Here is a 17,980-nt window from a genome sequence, read left to right on the forward strand (position 1 = left end):
AATGAGGAGGGTCTAGACTTATGCTACAAAATCCCTAAATAAGATCTAAATAAAATGTTGTTTTGAAAACCTCATATAGGAACAGAAATAAAACTGGGAATCTCAATTAGAGACTAAAATAAGACTTCAAGAAAAGAAGTTGGAAAAATCAGGAACTGAACAAGGACTGTTTCTATTACATATAATAACCAACAATCATATGATATGGTCTAGCGTGGTATGATATTCAAGTGTTGATTAGCACTCTCATTTTTGGTTAAAATGGCAGAAATAGATGTTCAAATAGAGTAATTAACTTTTTTTATTATTATTAAGTTTATTAACTGATATTTTTGGCTTGGCTACAAAAGATATTTTCACAGGCACCAGGTATGTGATATGCACAAGTGCAGCATAACAGCTAGAAGGCAAAGATATGGAATCTTTGACAAGATTCCACATAGAAACTCTATTAGAGGATCCAGAGGTGAGTGAAAAAGATTGTGGCAGTTCTATGGAATACTCCCTATAAGAATAAATTGACAGTCTGTGGGCTTCAAAAATTAGCTGATAGGCAAAAAACAGGAGACAAGGCAGAAGCATTTAAGTTATTAAAAGGGTTTTATAGGATTGATAGTAAAAACTTTTTTCAGTACATGGCATGCCATGAAGGGAGAGAACAAGGAGTCATCAGTGGAAGTTGTGTAATAGTAGGTTGGCAAAGGTATTAGGACTAGATTTTTTGCTTGAATAATGGTGAATGGGTTGTCAGAGGTGGTTACGAGTGCTTCATCAGTGAATGAGTTTAAGGAGAGATATGATAGGTATTGTGTAAATAACGGCTAGTATGTGAATAATGGATCTCTCACAATGAGGCTTCTGACTCCATGAAGATACCAGCATAATAATAATAATATGCATTCATGTACATATATAATATCCTTGAAATCACTATATGCACATATATCATAGCTTCGTGTTTACGAAAATTAAGTTATTGAAAGTTTTTTCACTTGGTTATACTATAAATTAAAGAAGTCCTCTTTAACTGATAGCATAAATTAGTATCCCATTGGGGTCTGACTCCCAGTGATGAGACGACCTCAATAAAGGTCGAAACCAGTCTTGGTAGTGGTCCTTCCCATAATGAACAGCATTATACACATACTTGCACTGTCGGTGCCAGGTTATTTTGCACCCTAGGCAAAGTTTACAAGTGCATCCCTCATTTCACAAGTGCACCCCTTATTTCATAAACTAAAATGTTTCTAATTGACATTAAACAAAATAAAATTGTCTTTCGGGTTAAATTAATGGGGCTTTTTTACTTTCTTTTTTAATTAATTTGAAAATTCTGTTATAATTCATTTACAAAAAAAAAGTTATAAAATACCGAAATTTAATATTTTAAAATATTAACGTTTTAAAATATTTATCTTAACTGAATTTTAAATAGCGGTAGGTTCAAACCATTTAGGTAAGGAACAAAAAAGAACCAAGAGTTAAATAGTAAAATAGTGTGATGTGTGACTGTGTGAGGGATAAGGAAAAGAATCGATACCTAAATCATATATCACTATTTAATTTTGATATTTTAGTAAAGTATGAATAAAGCATAACTTGAAGTTTTGCGCCCCTTCATGGCTTGTGGCCTAGGCGGTTGCCTAGTTTGGCTAAATGGTATATTGCCAGCCTAAATAAATCACCAGCCCTGCATTCTTGAAAGGATGTGTGCTTTGCATTATGGGATACTAAGGCAATTGATGAGAAGTTATTAGCCTCAATATACATGTTGCTTACACTTGAAAAAAAGGATTAAACCAAGAATATAATTTCTTGGCATCTTTAATTTATGAAAATTAAATTATTATTAACTGCTAATATTTAGGCAGTTAATAATAAAAAAGTTAATTATTATCTTGAAATGCCTGTTACTTCCATTAAACAAAAACATAAGCAATCATGCAATCACATATCTTCATGAAAAACATATCCAACAAGTTAACATAAAATTATTATTATTATTATTATTAAACAAGACCTCATGGAGTTAAAGACTCATCTAGGAGGTCCTTTTATCTCACACACATCTCATCATACCGTGTCTTAAACACATTCAAACACATTATAACCACTGAATTTCTATAATATTAAAAAAAAAAAAAACTAACATATTATACATTAATATATCCAATTCGATAAATATTCTAGACACAGCTGTGGAGATATTTTTTGTCACCCAATGTTATTACGTCTTAAGACATTAATTGATTTTATTTCTTTTTTTTTTTATAAAATTATTCTGAAATTTAATTTATAATCATGATCTCCTATATCATAAATATGAAAGCAAACCAACCTTAGAATGTGGAGCATTATAACTAAATATGACTTCACAGTTTAAAATGTTTATAAATATTGTATATCCTAGCTTTACTTTGACCAAATTATTTGTTTTCACTATTTATAACTTCTCAACTCTAATATAGTCTATACAACAAAAAAGTGAATGCTAGCTTATTAAAATAGCCTTTAAAACTTACCATATTCCCACACATGAAATACCTCATTCATACCTCCATATTCTATTGACCAAAATCCAAATAATTTTGAATGTTTGGCTCGGAGATAAAATTTTTCTTCTATCATTTTTAAAAATGTCTTAAACTGGTCTGGTTTAACATTATAGGTTCGAAATTCATATATTTTTCTATGAGAAAGAGATGGTCCTATATGGTTTGTGGAATCCTCTACATTTTCTAGGGGAGGTACTGTGAGGTTCTTAGTAATATGAGTAAATTTAGGATGCAAATGGCGTTGAGTGAATATGAACTGCAAAAAATAAAATAATAATATAATAAATAAATAAATAATAAATAATAAATAAATAAAGACATAATAATACACTGGTGTCCAAAAGCTAAGGATGAAATGCATTTTTAACTGTATATGAAAAAATGTTCATGACTATAGCCAAATGTGGACATAAATTTATTTTCAGCATACTAATAAATTATATTACACAAAAAATGTGTTATTAATTTAATTAAATGTACAAATTAAATTGCAGTACATTTTTGGCAAAAGTTACAAATTTCCTAAGGACGTAGTTAAGGAATTAATGTAAAAGGGTAACCTCTTAGCAAACGTCTGGAACACATTCTAGTGGTTTGAAATGCTACCCAGAGCCTGGATGCAAAACTATGTGAGATTCCAAACTCTCTGGCAATATGTAATTCAGCTGCCTTCTTCAAGTTTCCCAATAATTCTTCCCTGTATGAAATCATCTAGATCAGTGTTTCCAAACCTGTGGTCTGCGGACCCCCGGGGGTCTGCGGGATAGTTTATTTTCATTAAACTTTATCTTATCATGTTGCTCACACACCTGGCCTAATTGATATGTTCATATTTTTCCAAATATCTCCATTTATAACAGTATTGCATCATTGTCATAAATGACACATTTTGTGTTGTAAAATTGCAATTTATTACTTCATCTTTATATGTAAAATATAAAAAATTTCCATTTTTGATTTTATGGGGGCCGCAGTGAATTAACATTTGCTATGGGGGGGGGTCCGTGACATATTAACATATACTACAGGGGGTCTGCGACATAGTAGCATTCGTTACAGGGGGTCCGTGACATCAAAAAGGTTGGGAAACACTGATCTAGATGATGTCTTTGAGACATTACAAGGCATCCAAGTTTGCAACTTTATTCCTTCATGAAAAGAGCTTCCTTCCAGCATAATTAGTTTAGTGCAGCCTTTTGCCTTTGTTGAGTGCTACAAAGGCAAAAGGCTGCACTAAAGTGCTACCAAGTGATCCTTTTGTGAGTGATTCGAAAATCTGAATGTGTACCCACTTTCTACTCGAAATCATCAGTTATACAAATTGCCACAAGCTGATTCATTTGAATTTGCAGTTGTAATCCTCAAGTCTACGAGAATCAGTAATCCTCAATAAAGCAAAATATCTATCCAAACATGCATAGTTATTTGGAATTTGAAAATTTGGAATCAAATTAAAAACTTGACCATGTGTCCTAAAGGTTTTTCACAATGATGTTAACCATTACATTACATTAGCCAGGCGCTATCAGCCCAGGGGGGGGACTTTTGGCCTCAAGCACCACATGTCGCCACTGGGCACGGTCCTCTGCCACTGAAGACGCCGGGCTCGCAACTCCATCAAGACATCTGCCGAGTTGTATAAAGCGTGTATGGCAGCATTGGACCGCCTCCTCCAGACTCTGTCTGCCATGACCCCTCCATAGATATGTCGTAGCATCTTGTTCTCGAATACTCTCAGGTGATCGGCTTGTCTCGCCGTGAGAGTCCACGCTTCAGCACTGTAGAGGAGAACAGGCCTGATCAAAGTCTTGTATAGTCCCACCTTTGTAGTCCAAGACAGCAAGCACGAGGCGAAAAGGGGACGCACCTGATAATAGGCCACATTTGCAGCATTTACCCGACTCTGGACATCAGCCTCAACTTTGTTGTCTTCAGTCACGAAAGAACCCAAGTACCTAAATACTTTTACCCTCTGGATCTTGAGCAGCATGGCGACTCATAAAAAGGTATTTTGTCTTCTCGGCATTTATTTTCAGGCCAACTTCTTCTGCAGCTTCTTCAATAGCAGTAACCAATACCACTGCGTTGTCCCGTTGATGTGCCATAATGTTCAGGTTCAGGTCGTCAGCATAGCCAAGAATCCTAACTTGCACCCCCCCCCCATGTCGACTCCACCTGCCACTTGCTTTGTGTTTCTAATTACTTTTTCCAACACTAGATTGATGAGAATTGTAGAAAGCCTATCACCCTGCTTCACACCGGCCTGTACTTGAAACGGGTCCGGAAAGGTCACCTTCTGCTTTCACTCTTGCTCTCGAACCAGCTACGCACACCTGTGCCATTTTTCGGAGTTTTCGAGGAATTCCCAGCTCTTCTAACACCTGCCATATTTTTGGGCGTATCATTGAGTCATAGACTTTAGAAAAGTCTATAAAAATATTATGAACTTCCCGGTTATATTCCCAGCACTTTTCAAAAACTTGGCGCAGCGTGAAGAATTGGTCTATTGTAGAACGGTTCCTCCTGAAGCCTGTCTGGTAGTCACCAAGGCACTCTTCTGCATATGGTGTGAGGCACATTAGCATGATGTTAGACAGCACCTTATAGCCAGTCGACAGCAGTGAGATTTCCCTATAGTTGCCGCATTGAGCCTTATCTCCTTTCTTATATACTGGGGTGATCAGCGTTTCCTTCCACTCGTCCGGCAACCGTTCTTCTTGCCAGATCAACAAGATGAGCCGGTGCAGCTGCTCCAGCAGGACGTCCCCCACCATTCTTCAGGAGCTCCGCTGGTATGCAGTCCACTCCTGGAGCCTTATTATTTTTCAGTATTCGGATAGCATGAGTAATCTCACTAAATGTCGGCTCTTCAATAAATGGTTCAGTAGTTTGATAAGGAGTATAATCCTCCGATATTCACGTTCCAGCATCGACATTCAGCAAGTTCGCAAAATATATCCATGCCACCGAGCGAGAGCATCTTTTGAGTTTGTTAATAGATTTCCACTCTCATCTCTTATGGTTGCCGCTTGTGTCTAGGCACCTCGCATGGCTTTGATTGTCAGGTACATCTCCCATCCATTATTCGTCACCTTATTTCTTTCTATACTAGCAACTTTTTCATTAAGATACTTCCGCTTTTCCCTGCATAGACACGTATTCACCACTCTTCTCACCCTCTCATATGCAGCTTTCTTCCTGCTATCCGCTAGGTAGTTCAATAGTGCTTCCCTTCATTTCGCTACAGCTTCTTCATACTGTCTATTAAGCCATGCTTTTCTCCTCCTCTTTCTCTTTCCCACAGTTCTCGAGGCAGCTAACAGTATTTTTGATGGTGTCCCACATCCCATCCGGATCATCCTCTTCCTCCTGTAACTCCCCAAAACGCTTCTGCAACTCTAACTGGAATGCCTGCTTGCCTTCCGCTGTTTTCAACTTGTCCAGGTCCCATGCCGATCGTATGGTAGGACACGCGGGCTTCTGAACTGCAATTCTATGCCTGAAATCGTAGGCTACCAGATAGAGGTCGCTATCTCCATCTGCTCCTCTGAAACTTCTCACATCCGAGATGGAGCTGTGGTGACATCGATACACTAGTACATGGTCTATTTGGTTAGCTGTTCTACAGTCTGGCGATATCCAGGTCTGTTTGTGGACATCTTTATATGCAAACATAGTGCTCTTTACAAAGCATCCTGTAGCAGCGGCAAAACTCGCAAGTCAGATCCCGTTATCATTGCACTCCTCATGTAGGCTCTCACTACCCAAGAAAGGGTGCCACACACACACACTCTCTCCCCAGCTTCACGTTGATATCTCCCATCACTAGCTTGATGTCATAGGATGGTAGATTATTACAAGTATGCTCAAGCACTTCGTAGAAGCAATATTTAGCTTCCTCCGAGCTCTCTTCAGTAGGCGCATAACAGTTCGCAATAGACATATTTTGAAAACGTCCCTTAACTCTAATAGTACACAGCCGATTGTTCACAGGTTTAAAATTTAAAATATTACACAAAAAGTTATCACTAACTAAAAACGCAGTTCCGAGGACTCTTCGTTCTGAGGTCTGCTTTCTGCAGATGACCTAGTTCTGCTTAGCTCTTCCACAGATGACCTCCAGCAGACCCTGGATAGGTTTGTAACTGTTTGTGCAGATGCCGGAATGAAGATCAATGTGGCCAAAACTGAAACATTTGTGGTCTCAAGACAACCATCCCAGTGCACTCTAAGCGTAAGTGGAGTCCCAATGAGGCAGGTGGAGAAGTTTAAATATCTTGGGTCCATATTCATGAATGATGGAAAATGGGACATAGAGCTAGAGACTAGAATTGGCTTAGCAAGCTCAATATTGCGGGAGCTTGGCCGTTCGGTAGTATTGAAGTGGGAGTTAAGCCAGAAGGCAAAGCTGGCAGTCTTCAAAACAGTCTATGTCTCCCATCCTCACCTATGGTCATGGGAGTTGGGTAATGACCAAAAGAATGCAGACACGAATCCAAGCGGCTGAAATGAGGTTCCTTCAAGGGGTTGCGGGGCTAACAAGACTCGAGAGTCAGAAGCTCTGTAATTCGGGAAACCCTCAATATGCAACCGCTGCTTCTCCGTGTTTAGAGATCACAGTTATGTTGGTACAGGCACCTGGTCAGAATACCACAAGAGACTCTCTCTCAGCAGGCCCTCTTTGCCAAGCCAGAGGGTGGGAGGCCACATGGAAGTCCAAGGACTTGCTGGATAGATTATATCCAAAACCTTGGGTGGACACATTTGGGAATCCCAGTAGAACACCTGAGCTTGGTGGCAAAGGATCGTGACCATTGGAAGTTCCTCTTGTAGCTGTTGCCCCCACAACCCAATTAGGAAAGGTGGGCCTTGAAGATGTATGTATGTAAAATAAAATTTAAAAAATATATATATATATATAAAGATTATTTTACACAATTTTGTATGACAATTTCCCATACTTTAGGAATAGTAAGAACATCGTTGCAGTTTAAATTTGGTCTGTGTAGTAGGGCTTCAGCACTTTCTTTATATAAACGTTCATATTTATATAAAGATCTGTGTAAAAGTTTCGACTTCTCCCAATGGATCCTATGGTTTGGATTTTCAACTCCGTGTTGGGAGAGACCAGATTTCTGCAATTTGAAAAGACGAATGTGGTCTTGGTGTTCCGAGATGCGTTTCTGAACAGACCTACCTGTCTGACCAAAGTAAGACAATTTGCAGGAGCATGGGATCTCATAAATGCCAGGTGAGAGTGAGAGTTTGTCTTTAGGAGAAGGTAACAAGTTATAGATTTGGTTGATAGGTTTGTAAGTAGTGGCAAAATTGTATTTCTTCATAATTTTTGAAAGACGTTCGGAGATGCCTTTGACGTAAGGTATGGAATCCTATGGGCTTCTTCTTGTCTGGGTTGATGTGTGGGAAGGTAACTGATGATTTTTTGAGTTGTTTTAAGATTATATCCATTTAGTATAGCTGTATTTTTGATTATTTCTAGTTCTTGGTTTAGAATTCAGAGGAGCAGAATTTGTGTGCTCCGGAAACTAGTGATTTAATGATGCCAAATTTCTGAGATGGATGATGAGCAGAAGAATTGTGAATGTAGCAACCTGAAAATATAGGCATGTGATAGACAGACAATGGAACCATCTTCTTTTCTTTGAATGTGTAAATCCAGAAAGGAGATACCCTGTGGAAATTCTTTTTCTAGCGTAAAGTCTGAAGATTCTCTAAACCAAGAACTAGAAATAATCAAAAATACAGCTATACTAAATGGATATAATCTTAAAACAACTCAAAAATTCATCGGTCACCTTCCCACACATCAACCCAGACAAGAAGAAGTCCATAGGATTCCATACCTTACGTCAAAGGCATCTCCGAACGTCTTTCAAAAATTTTGAAGAAATACAATTTTGCCACTACTTACAAACCTATCAACCAAATCTATAACTTGTTACCTTCTCCTAAGAACAAACTCTCACCTCTGATGTTACCTGGCATTATGAGATCCCATGCTCCTGCAAATTGTCTTACTTTGGTCAGACAGATAGGTCTGTTCAGAAACGCATCTCGGAACATCAAGACCACATTCATCTTTTCAAACCGCAGAAATCTGGCCTCTCCCAACACGGAGTTGAAAATCCAAACCATAGGATCCATTGGGAGAAGTCGAAACTTTTACACAATCTTTATATAAATATGAACGTTTATATAAAGAAAGTGCTGAAGCCCTACTACACAGACCAAATTTAAACTGCAACGATGTTCTTACTATTCCTAAAGTATAGGAAATTGTTATACAAAATTGTGTAAAATAATATTTATACATATATATATATATATATATTATTTTATTTTTTTTTTATTTTTTCAGTTATGTTTAATTTACTTCTATAACACGTTACTGCACGAATATTGAGATTCCATTGTAATCATGCGCCTTAACTGTATGTTATTCCTAGTTTAAACTACTGTACTGATGATGTCCCAAGATACTTGGAACGAAATATTTACGAATTAAATAGTCATTACTGTGGTTATTAACTGTATTTTTAGTGATGAATTCACCACAGGTTTCGTTACATAAAAAGTGTTGATCCTTGACTTATGATGTGGTTCCATTCTGACGATCCCACCACTATCATAAGTCAAAAAAGGTCATAAGTTGCAAATAATTATTTTCCCTTTCATTTCTAGTTCAATAGTCTCTTTCTTCTTTTTCCATGCTATTAGAAGAATCACTTTTTTCATTTGATGGCTATTTTCAGAAGAAAAAAAAAATAATAATAACCACTTAAAAAATTGCAAATCAAACAATGTTATCACACAGGATTATTATGATTATTATTATTATTACCCGCAAGACCTCATAGAGTCAAAGACTTATCTGGGAGGTCCCTTTATCACACACACACACACAGCTCATCATACCGTGTCTTAAATACACTCAAACTCCTTGCAGACACCACACTCTCAGGCAAGGAATTCCAATCATTTACAACTCTGCACGAAAAAAACCTGCCTCTCACTCCCCTACTCCCACCCTCTTTGACTAAGTGTCTGAAGTTGAAAATAACATAATAAAATTAACATGTTTCATGAGCATGAACAAATTGTCTTGTGCTGTACTTGACCTTGGAGTGGGCATTCTACAAATCATGGTATGTGTTGCCATTAAAACCCCAAACGATGTAGAAGTGGGAGGGAAGAAATCTGTTTCAGGACATATTAGAAACTAATAATTAAAGGAAATTCTATATTTTGTATATATAAATTATATTTAAACTAACTAATAATTAATAGCACCTGTATATATTGATAGCTTAATATTTAGCACTCTACTCGCACTTAAGGCAGCCATCCAATTATAAGTGCGAGTGGTACTATGTTAAGTCGAGGACTGACTATATGTGTGGAAAAGGTTCCATCAGTAGTCCATTCCACATGCTTATCATATGTGATGAGAACCTGAACCTTATTTACTTCCTAACCACAGCCTTACTCAGACTCATAGTCTCATATTTTTCTTCCATCTCCCATAACTTCAAAATCACACTTGTATGTATACTGTAAGATTACCTTACAAAGCTGTGTCTATTATATTTCCTCTCCTCCATCTAGTTCTCAAACTTTCAAGACAACATTCCATCAATCTATTCTAATGTGCACAAATCCACTGACTCTATATATCATCTTTGTTATCTGTTGATGGCTCTCTCTGACCATTTCCACACAATCCAAGTGACTATAAGCCATTATTATTGAATGAACGTCACCCAGTGTAATGAAAATAACTGTCACTTTAATTCTTTCTACTAGTTTGATGAAACAATGACTGATCAGTCTTTGCTGTGGGTTCAAATCCTGTGGTGCTATGAATGTTTTTTTAGGTGATAGATGATATTTATCATCAGGTACAAGACCATTATCCTACCATAGGCTCGGGACAGATGAAAAAATTTCCATGTTTGGTCTATGGGAAGGGGATGGTCCCTAGATTATCTGACCCTTACCTCATCTCTGGTACTCCTTCTGCAGATGAGGACCGATATAAAAATTTACAATATTTACACTGATCATAATATATATGATTTTCGCATTGATCATAATAAAGTTTAGACTCAATCTTAATATTGAGTCTAAACTGGCTGCCAATCATTTCATTAAAGATATATTTAAGGTGGTATCATTAATTGGTGAATGACAATGATAATGAAGTCCAGGTAAACACTTTTCAAGGACATGCATATGATAAATACTGTAGGGAGCCAGAACCTTGACAGTGTTTTTGTAGTGATGTTGGAAGGATGGTTACAATATGTGCTATTTGATTGGAAAAGCTTGGGTTCAGTTCTGGTCACTAACTTAGCATTTTGCAGAAATAAAAAGGACTTTTTCAATCAAAGTGGTGTTAGTCTCATACAGAGGTGGCAGAGTTTTTCTGTCTAATTAATTCAAGTTTTTCATTCTGCAAACAGAAAAACACATTTTGGGAACACAGTACAATACAATAGACTAAAACAGCCAAGAACAATATGGTGTACAATGGACCTATAATGGACTTAAGTGCAGGGTACAGCTGAGGGGTAGTCAGGAACTGGAGATCTGGTCTAGAAAGCCGACCAAAGTAAGGCCTGGATTTTGTGACTGAGAAAATATCAGGAATATATCTAGGGTATAAAACATGGAGTTAGAGGTTGTAAATTATCAGAATGATGAACAGCAAGCTACCTGGCAAATGAACCTGTGGACTGACCAGGATGCATGTTAGGACCAGTACCTGCCTCATGTATAATAGTTAGAACCTTCCTCATTAAAACGGTACAGGCAAAGTAGTTTGCAGGCAGGCTATACATTGCACGTGGAAGTTAATCTGATGGAAACACATTAGGACGCTTTCCTGGCAGTGAGCAAATAATCTTGCTGCTGATTATACATCCAGATTGTTTATGAAGACCAAGCATATGAGTAGCATGTGAAGAAGTGTTGAGGATGCACAATGGCTGGGGTGGTTGGGTGCTGATGTGTGAAACATGCAGAAAAGTCATTCACCTCACACATTCTTTAAAATCATAAAAACAATTCACCAAAATCATCAGCCGAAAAGCATAAAAAATAACAATTGCTTATCTACTTCACTAATGCTTATGACCTTAATGCAAACATAGATGACATGCACAAACACAGACATCTAACCCAATTCGCTATTTCTATCACAACCTAAACTGTGATAGAAAGTGGCTAAACAGCTGCCTGCTTCAATTATCAAAAGTGTATACTATATGATCCCTTCAGCAGCATGATGTATGCACATTCATCAGATGTTCACTAGGTTTAGCATTCTCTAACATCATGCCAGAACATATCAAACCTATACGTATGTATTTTTCCTTCAGCATTATGGGGCAGCAATGCACTACTATACCAGGGAGATGATTATGAAGCAAGGTGGTTTCCCGTTGCCTTCCTTTCCATAAGTATATTTATCACTCTAGCCATGTATGTTCACAGGACTGGTTTGCTTGTTTTGAGGGGTGAAAAACCCGTGTTACAGGAAGGGAAAAAACCTCCACATCCATGAGACTGGTTAACTCACCTTTAGTTGAAAGAGACAAGATAAAGATTCCTCACATCATGGAAGGGAATCAAACCCATGTCTTTCTGACCAAAGGGCTTTGTCTATACCGACTAAGCTACAGAGGCTCCATCAAACCTATAATCCCCTCATTTTTATCTTCTCTCTTCAAAGCTTATAATTTTGTTGCATTAATTTGCTGTGTTCATTATCCAAAGTTTGACAATCAGTCTGATGTCTTTCATTATTTATCACTGAAATTTGATTTTTCAGTTCAAATAGTAAGCAGTTAATTCCTTGGGCCTTCAATATCTTAAATTACTTCCCTTTTCCCATTCTGTTGATCAAGCTGAAAGAAATGCAGAAGTATTTGCTATAATCCTCACAACACTCAAATATACTATGAATGTCAGCTCTCCTCTTGATAAAACAAATCATAAGCTCAACCAAATTCTATTATGTGGAACAACTTTCTACCAGCAACTCTCAATATCATCTTTTGCCATTAGGATGGTGCTAAATAGAATGATCTCCAAAGTTTCTACTCTTTCTGCTAATAGTCAAATTACTGTTTTTGCTCTCCAGATCCTTAAAAGATTATTTAATCTGCATTATCTATCCATGCAAATTCTTAGTATTATTTCTGAGCCTCTATGAAGTCAAAGGCTTTTCCAAAAAGCCAAACTTCAACAGTTCACAATACACATCATACATAATCTTAAAGACATTTGACATTGAGCATTCACTACCCACTCTGCCAATATATTCCCTTCATTTGCACCTGGAAAAAAAAAAAAATCTAGTTTACACTTCCTTATTCGAAATGATCAGTATACAGTTTACAAGGATGATCTCGTATTCTCCCACTGTACAATATTTCTCCTATCTCTCTCTCTCTCTCTCTGACAGGATCCTCTACCAATTTAGTTTCAATCATATTACCTCTTCACCTCCTATATGCCAATCCTATAGAGAAAACATTCCACAATCTGTATTATACTCAACATTCCAGAGTCCCGAGACAGTCTCACTCACCTCTGTTCTCACTCTAAAGTTTCTTTATCATTTAGACATCCAGGTGACAACATGTGAATCAGAGAAATCAAGATGTGGCCTTTCACAATAGCACTATCACTTCCTCATTCCTAATGCTCAATGTCCATCACATTATGGCAGCATTTTTATGGGTAATACTTACAGCTTTTGTAATATGTTCCTCAAACTTCTGCTTCCAATTCACTCTCCACCTACTGCAGAGAGTTTCATTGATCCAATTCTCCTATAGCCATATGTGAATTTTCACTAGTCAAGACAAAAAAACATCATAGTTCATCTGCTCAAAGCCCTCTCCTATCAGCATGACATCAGAAATCCCACACTGCTGTCTCCAAATTAACATCATTAGCAAACAGCTAACTACTCTTAAAGTTTGAATGATATACATTTAGACATGACACACATCATAGACATCCATGAGGTCAAAACCTCATCACAAGAGGTTCCATTTTTGCACAGACACACTAAGTGTGGAATTCTACTCACCAATCACTCTTTAAGCCAAAAACCCATCCTCATCTTATACAGCTTCCAGGGAAGGCCACTTGTTCTGCCTCAGTTTCTGCCACCCATTCTATGAAAATTCCACATGAATCCAATAACAATCCCTTATCAACTTAAATATCTCAATGACATTCCCTCCTCTTATCAATACATACATACATACATCTTCAAGGCCCACCTTTCCTAATTGGGTTGTGGGGGCAACAGCTACAAGAGGAACTTCCAATGGTCACGATCCTGTGCCACCAAGCTCAGGTGTTCTGGTGGGATTCCCAAATGTGTCCACCCAATGTTTTGGATATAATCTATCCAGCGAGTCCTTGGCCTTCCATGTGGTCTCCCACCCTCTGGCTTGGCAAAGGGTGGGAGACCCTTGCCAAGCCAGACCCTGCTGAGGGAGCCTTTCTTGTGGCATTCTGACCAGGTGCCTGTACCAACGTAACTGTGATCTCTCAACACGGAGAAGCAGTGGCTGAGTATTGAGGGTTTCCCGAATTGCAGAGCTTCTGATGCTGTCGAGTCTTGTTAGCCCCGCAACCCCTCGAAGGAATCTCATTTTGGCCGCTTGGATTCGTGTCTGCATTCTTTCGGTCATTACCCAACTCTCATGACCACAGGTGAGGATGGGGGTCATAGACTGTATTGAAGACAGCCAGCTTTGCATTCTGGCTTAACTCCCACTTCAATACTACCGAACGGCCAAGCTCCCGCAATATTGAGCTTGCTAAGCCAGCTCTACTTCCCATTTTCCATCATTCGTGAATATGGACCCAAGATATTTAAACTTCTCCACCTGCCTCATTGGGACTCCACTTACATGTAGAGTGCACTGGAATGGTTGTCTTGAGACCACAAATGTTTCGGTTTTGGCCACATTGATCTTCATTCCGGCATCTGCACAAACAGCTACAAACCTATCCAGGGTCTGCTGGAGGTCATCTGTGGAAGAGCTAAGCAGAACTAGGTCATCTGCAAAAAGCAGACATCCAATGCTACATCTTCCAATTCTGACACACTCACTGCCTCAGCTGTGCCTATCAATCCAGTCCATAAATATTATGAAAAGGAGGGGTGAAAGAACACACCCTTGGCAGAGGCCAGCGGAGACTATGAAAGGTTCAGACTTTGTGCTGTTTACCCTGACACAAAACTCTGGGCATTCATACAGGGACTTCATGGCAGCTAATAGGTAGCCATCTACTCCATACTCCTGTACTACTTGCCAAAGCTTATCCCGAGGAACCCGGTCATATGCCTTCTCCAAGTCCACAAAACATGTGTAGACATTCTTGGCATATTTCCAAGATTTCTCAGACTTGCCTTAAAGTGAAGATTTGGTCAGTTGTGCTTCTACCAGGATGAAAGCCACATTGTTCTTCCTGGAACTTTGACTTAACTATGCTCCTGCACCGTCTTTCCAAGCACTTAGCATACACTTTTCCAGGCAGGCTGAGCAGAGAGATGCCATGATAGTTACTGCAATCCTTCTGGTCTCCCATCTTAAAGACTGGTATTATTATGCCTGTCTGCCATTGCTTTGGTGCTCACCCAGATATCCAAGCAGCCTGACATACTCGAGTCAGCCAGAGAACACCGTCTCGATTTAAGGCTTTTAGCATTTCGGGCCAAATTTCATCATCACCAGCAGCCTTGCCCGATTTTAGCAATTTTATTGCTAAATGGACCTCATCTGCTGTGAGACTAGTCATTGCCCCGATCTGCACCTCTTGGATGTCCACAACTGCTGGGCCACCCGGGTTAAGAAGGCTCTCAAAGTATTCCCTCCATCTGTGGAGGATATCCTTCTCGGTTGTTAAAAGTGCACTATCAGCGGCCTTAATTTGCACGATTTCCTCCCTTGAAGGCAACGGATGGTCTGCCAGAATACTTGTTTGCATTTGCATAGAATGAGTGTAATCCTTCTCCAAAAGATTCCCAAGCCTTCTGCTTTGCTGTCTTTACTGCCTCAGCAGCAGCTTTTCGTGCCTCAGCATAGGGCAAACACATCTCAGGTGACCTGACCCTAAGCCATGTTAGGTAGGACTCCTTTTTTGCCCGTAGTGTTTTTTGGACTTCTTGGTTCCACCAAGGTATCCTTTTCTCACTGCCCGTTGCCATGCCGAGCCGCTTTCTGCCACAGCATGAGAGTGCAGAGGCAGTGACAGCTGTTCTGAACAGCTTCCACTCCTCCTCAACAACTGCAGTATGCTTAGGAATCTCTTTGAACCTGGAGGAAATGTCATCTGCAAAATTCTTCCTCACAGCCTCATTTTCCAATGTCTCCCATTTCACGTGCTTAGGCCTACCAGCATTAATGGTAGCATCTGGTTTCTGAAGCCGTAGAGTGCACACAACAAGGTGATGGTCAGTTGACAGTTCTGCCCCTCTTCTCACACGAACTTCCAACACTGAGGAAAATAGGTCTGCTGAGACTATAAAGAAGTCAATCAGAGACCTTATCGATTAACTCTAAAATTAATTACCTCTAAAAATTGCATTTCTTCAATCTTTAAGAGACTAGCGACCACCTTGGTCAATTGTCTCTGGACCCTTTCTAGTATATTTTCATCCTTTTAAAAACCAAGTGACCAAATCTGCATACAGCCTGATAAAAGTAAGAATGTTATCATTCACTTGTATAAGGGAATGATAACCTCCTTACCTTCATATGTCAGTGTCCTTCAAAACATTGCTAAAATCGATTGGGGGTGGTCTCAATTTTAGCAGTGTCTCCTAAATATTACATCCTTGTTCACCATCACCTCTAGATTTCTCACCTCCTGCAAAACATTCCCATAATGTATAAGGTTTTAAAACTTGGTAAGCAGGAATAAGATGCAAATTTACAGTTCAGAAGACACACACTAGAGAGGTGAGAGAAATATTCAGACAGTGATACAGCTTCCTCTCTCTCATATATGTCAAAATTAATTTATATATATATATCCTAAAATGTGACACCAAACTGTTTGCTCTACTACTACTTCAGCTACGTCAGCTTCATTTGTGTTCATGGTCTGAATTAAACATTGAATGTTAATACTATTTCCTTTGCTTCTTTAAATATCCATAATTTATGAATACAGATATAGCATTTAAAAATGGCTTCATTTCTAATATTTTGACAACTTTCTACATCTTTGTGCTACTAGACTACCTCAATACCTTATTATACTGGTGGATTCAGACTTCTTAAGAAATGTAAGGCAAATACATTTTTTTAAACATGTATTTGCCCTCTTACTGAAACTTTGCATATTCTGGAGGAACACCAAGATCATTATTTATTATTATTATTATTACCAAAACCCATGGAGTCAAAGATTAATCTGGGAGGTCCTTTTATCATACACATACAGCTCATCATACCGTAACACACACTCGAATTCTCTGCAGACACCACACTCTCAGGCAAGGCATTCCAATCATTCACAGCTCTGCATGAAAAAAACCTGCTTCTCACTCCCTTACTCACATTCTCTTTATACAGTTTCCAGGAATATTATTATTTATTATATGACAGGAGTTCAAAGACTCATTATTCATATACTACTTACCAACACCATGTCCTTCTAGACTTCTGCTGAATTGTCCTCAGAAAGTTTCTATATATATATATATATTTATATATATATATATATACCGCACCCTCTGTCCAAAACGAAACCAAACTTTTTGAAAACATAAGAAACTAGTGGCGCTACCTGTTTTATCTTTTTGTTGTCGAAAGTGTTGTGTCAACTGTTTATAACATTTGCTTCATTAGAAGCCGAGTTATTATTATTATTATTATTTGTGACACCTCCAAGGAGTCCAAAGACTCATCTCTCCATCTCCACCACTACACTGAACCTCTACTACCAATCATCTACATCAGCGCCATCTACCACCCACCACCACCACCACAGCTAGTATTTTTTGTCTATAAATTGCGTGTGTTCTGAAGGGCCGATTTGTCTGTACGGGATGAAAAACCAGATTTTCTGGGAGAAAAAAACCCTGTTACCTGCTACCTTATTATGAGATCGGCTAACTCATCTTCGATTGAAAAAGTCCATATAGATATTCCTCCCGCCATGACGAGACTCGAACTTAGGCCTTTTCCAATTGAAGGGCGCAATGTACCATCGTTCTTCCAATTGCACTACAGAGGCGCTAAATGGAATAAGGAGTTATATTGCTAAGAGTGACTGTGTTTTGACAAACGGTCGATCGTCAAGATATTCATGCTGCACATGACGAATTCTCGTTATCAATCGCTTCAAAACTTCGAGATAAAACTCAC

At 38.5% G+C, this 17,980-nt stretch overlaps 1 protein-coding gene across 2 annotated transcripts in view; it reads right to left on the reverse strand.

The window, feature by feature from the left end:
* The window catches only part of LOC150103231 (protein NipSnap homolog 3A-like), a 147,923-nt gene that overhangs the window by 114,732 nt on the left and 15,211 nt on the right, over window positions 1-17,980 (reverse strand). For both annotated transcript variants that reach the window (XM_090397645.1, XM_090397644.1), the window contains exon 2: window positions 2,523-2,811. In XM_090397645.1, the coding sequence (XP_090253771.1) occupies window positions 2,523-2,811 (289 nt within the window). The remainder of the gene's footprint in view (window positions 1-2,522; window positions 2,812-17,980) is intronic.

Source organism: Typopeltis vanoorti, chromosome 9 (genome assembly GCF_054136105.1).
Source record: "Typopeltis vanoorti isolate ZY-2024b chromosome 9, IOZ_Tvanoo_1.0, whole genome shotgun sequence".
In the NCBI taxonomy this organism is placed as follows: domain Eukaryota; kingdom Metazoa; phylum Arthropoda; class Arachnida; order Uropygi; family Thelyphonidae; genus Typopeltis; species Typopeltis vanoorti.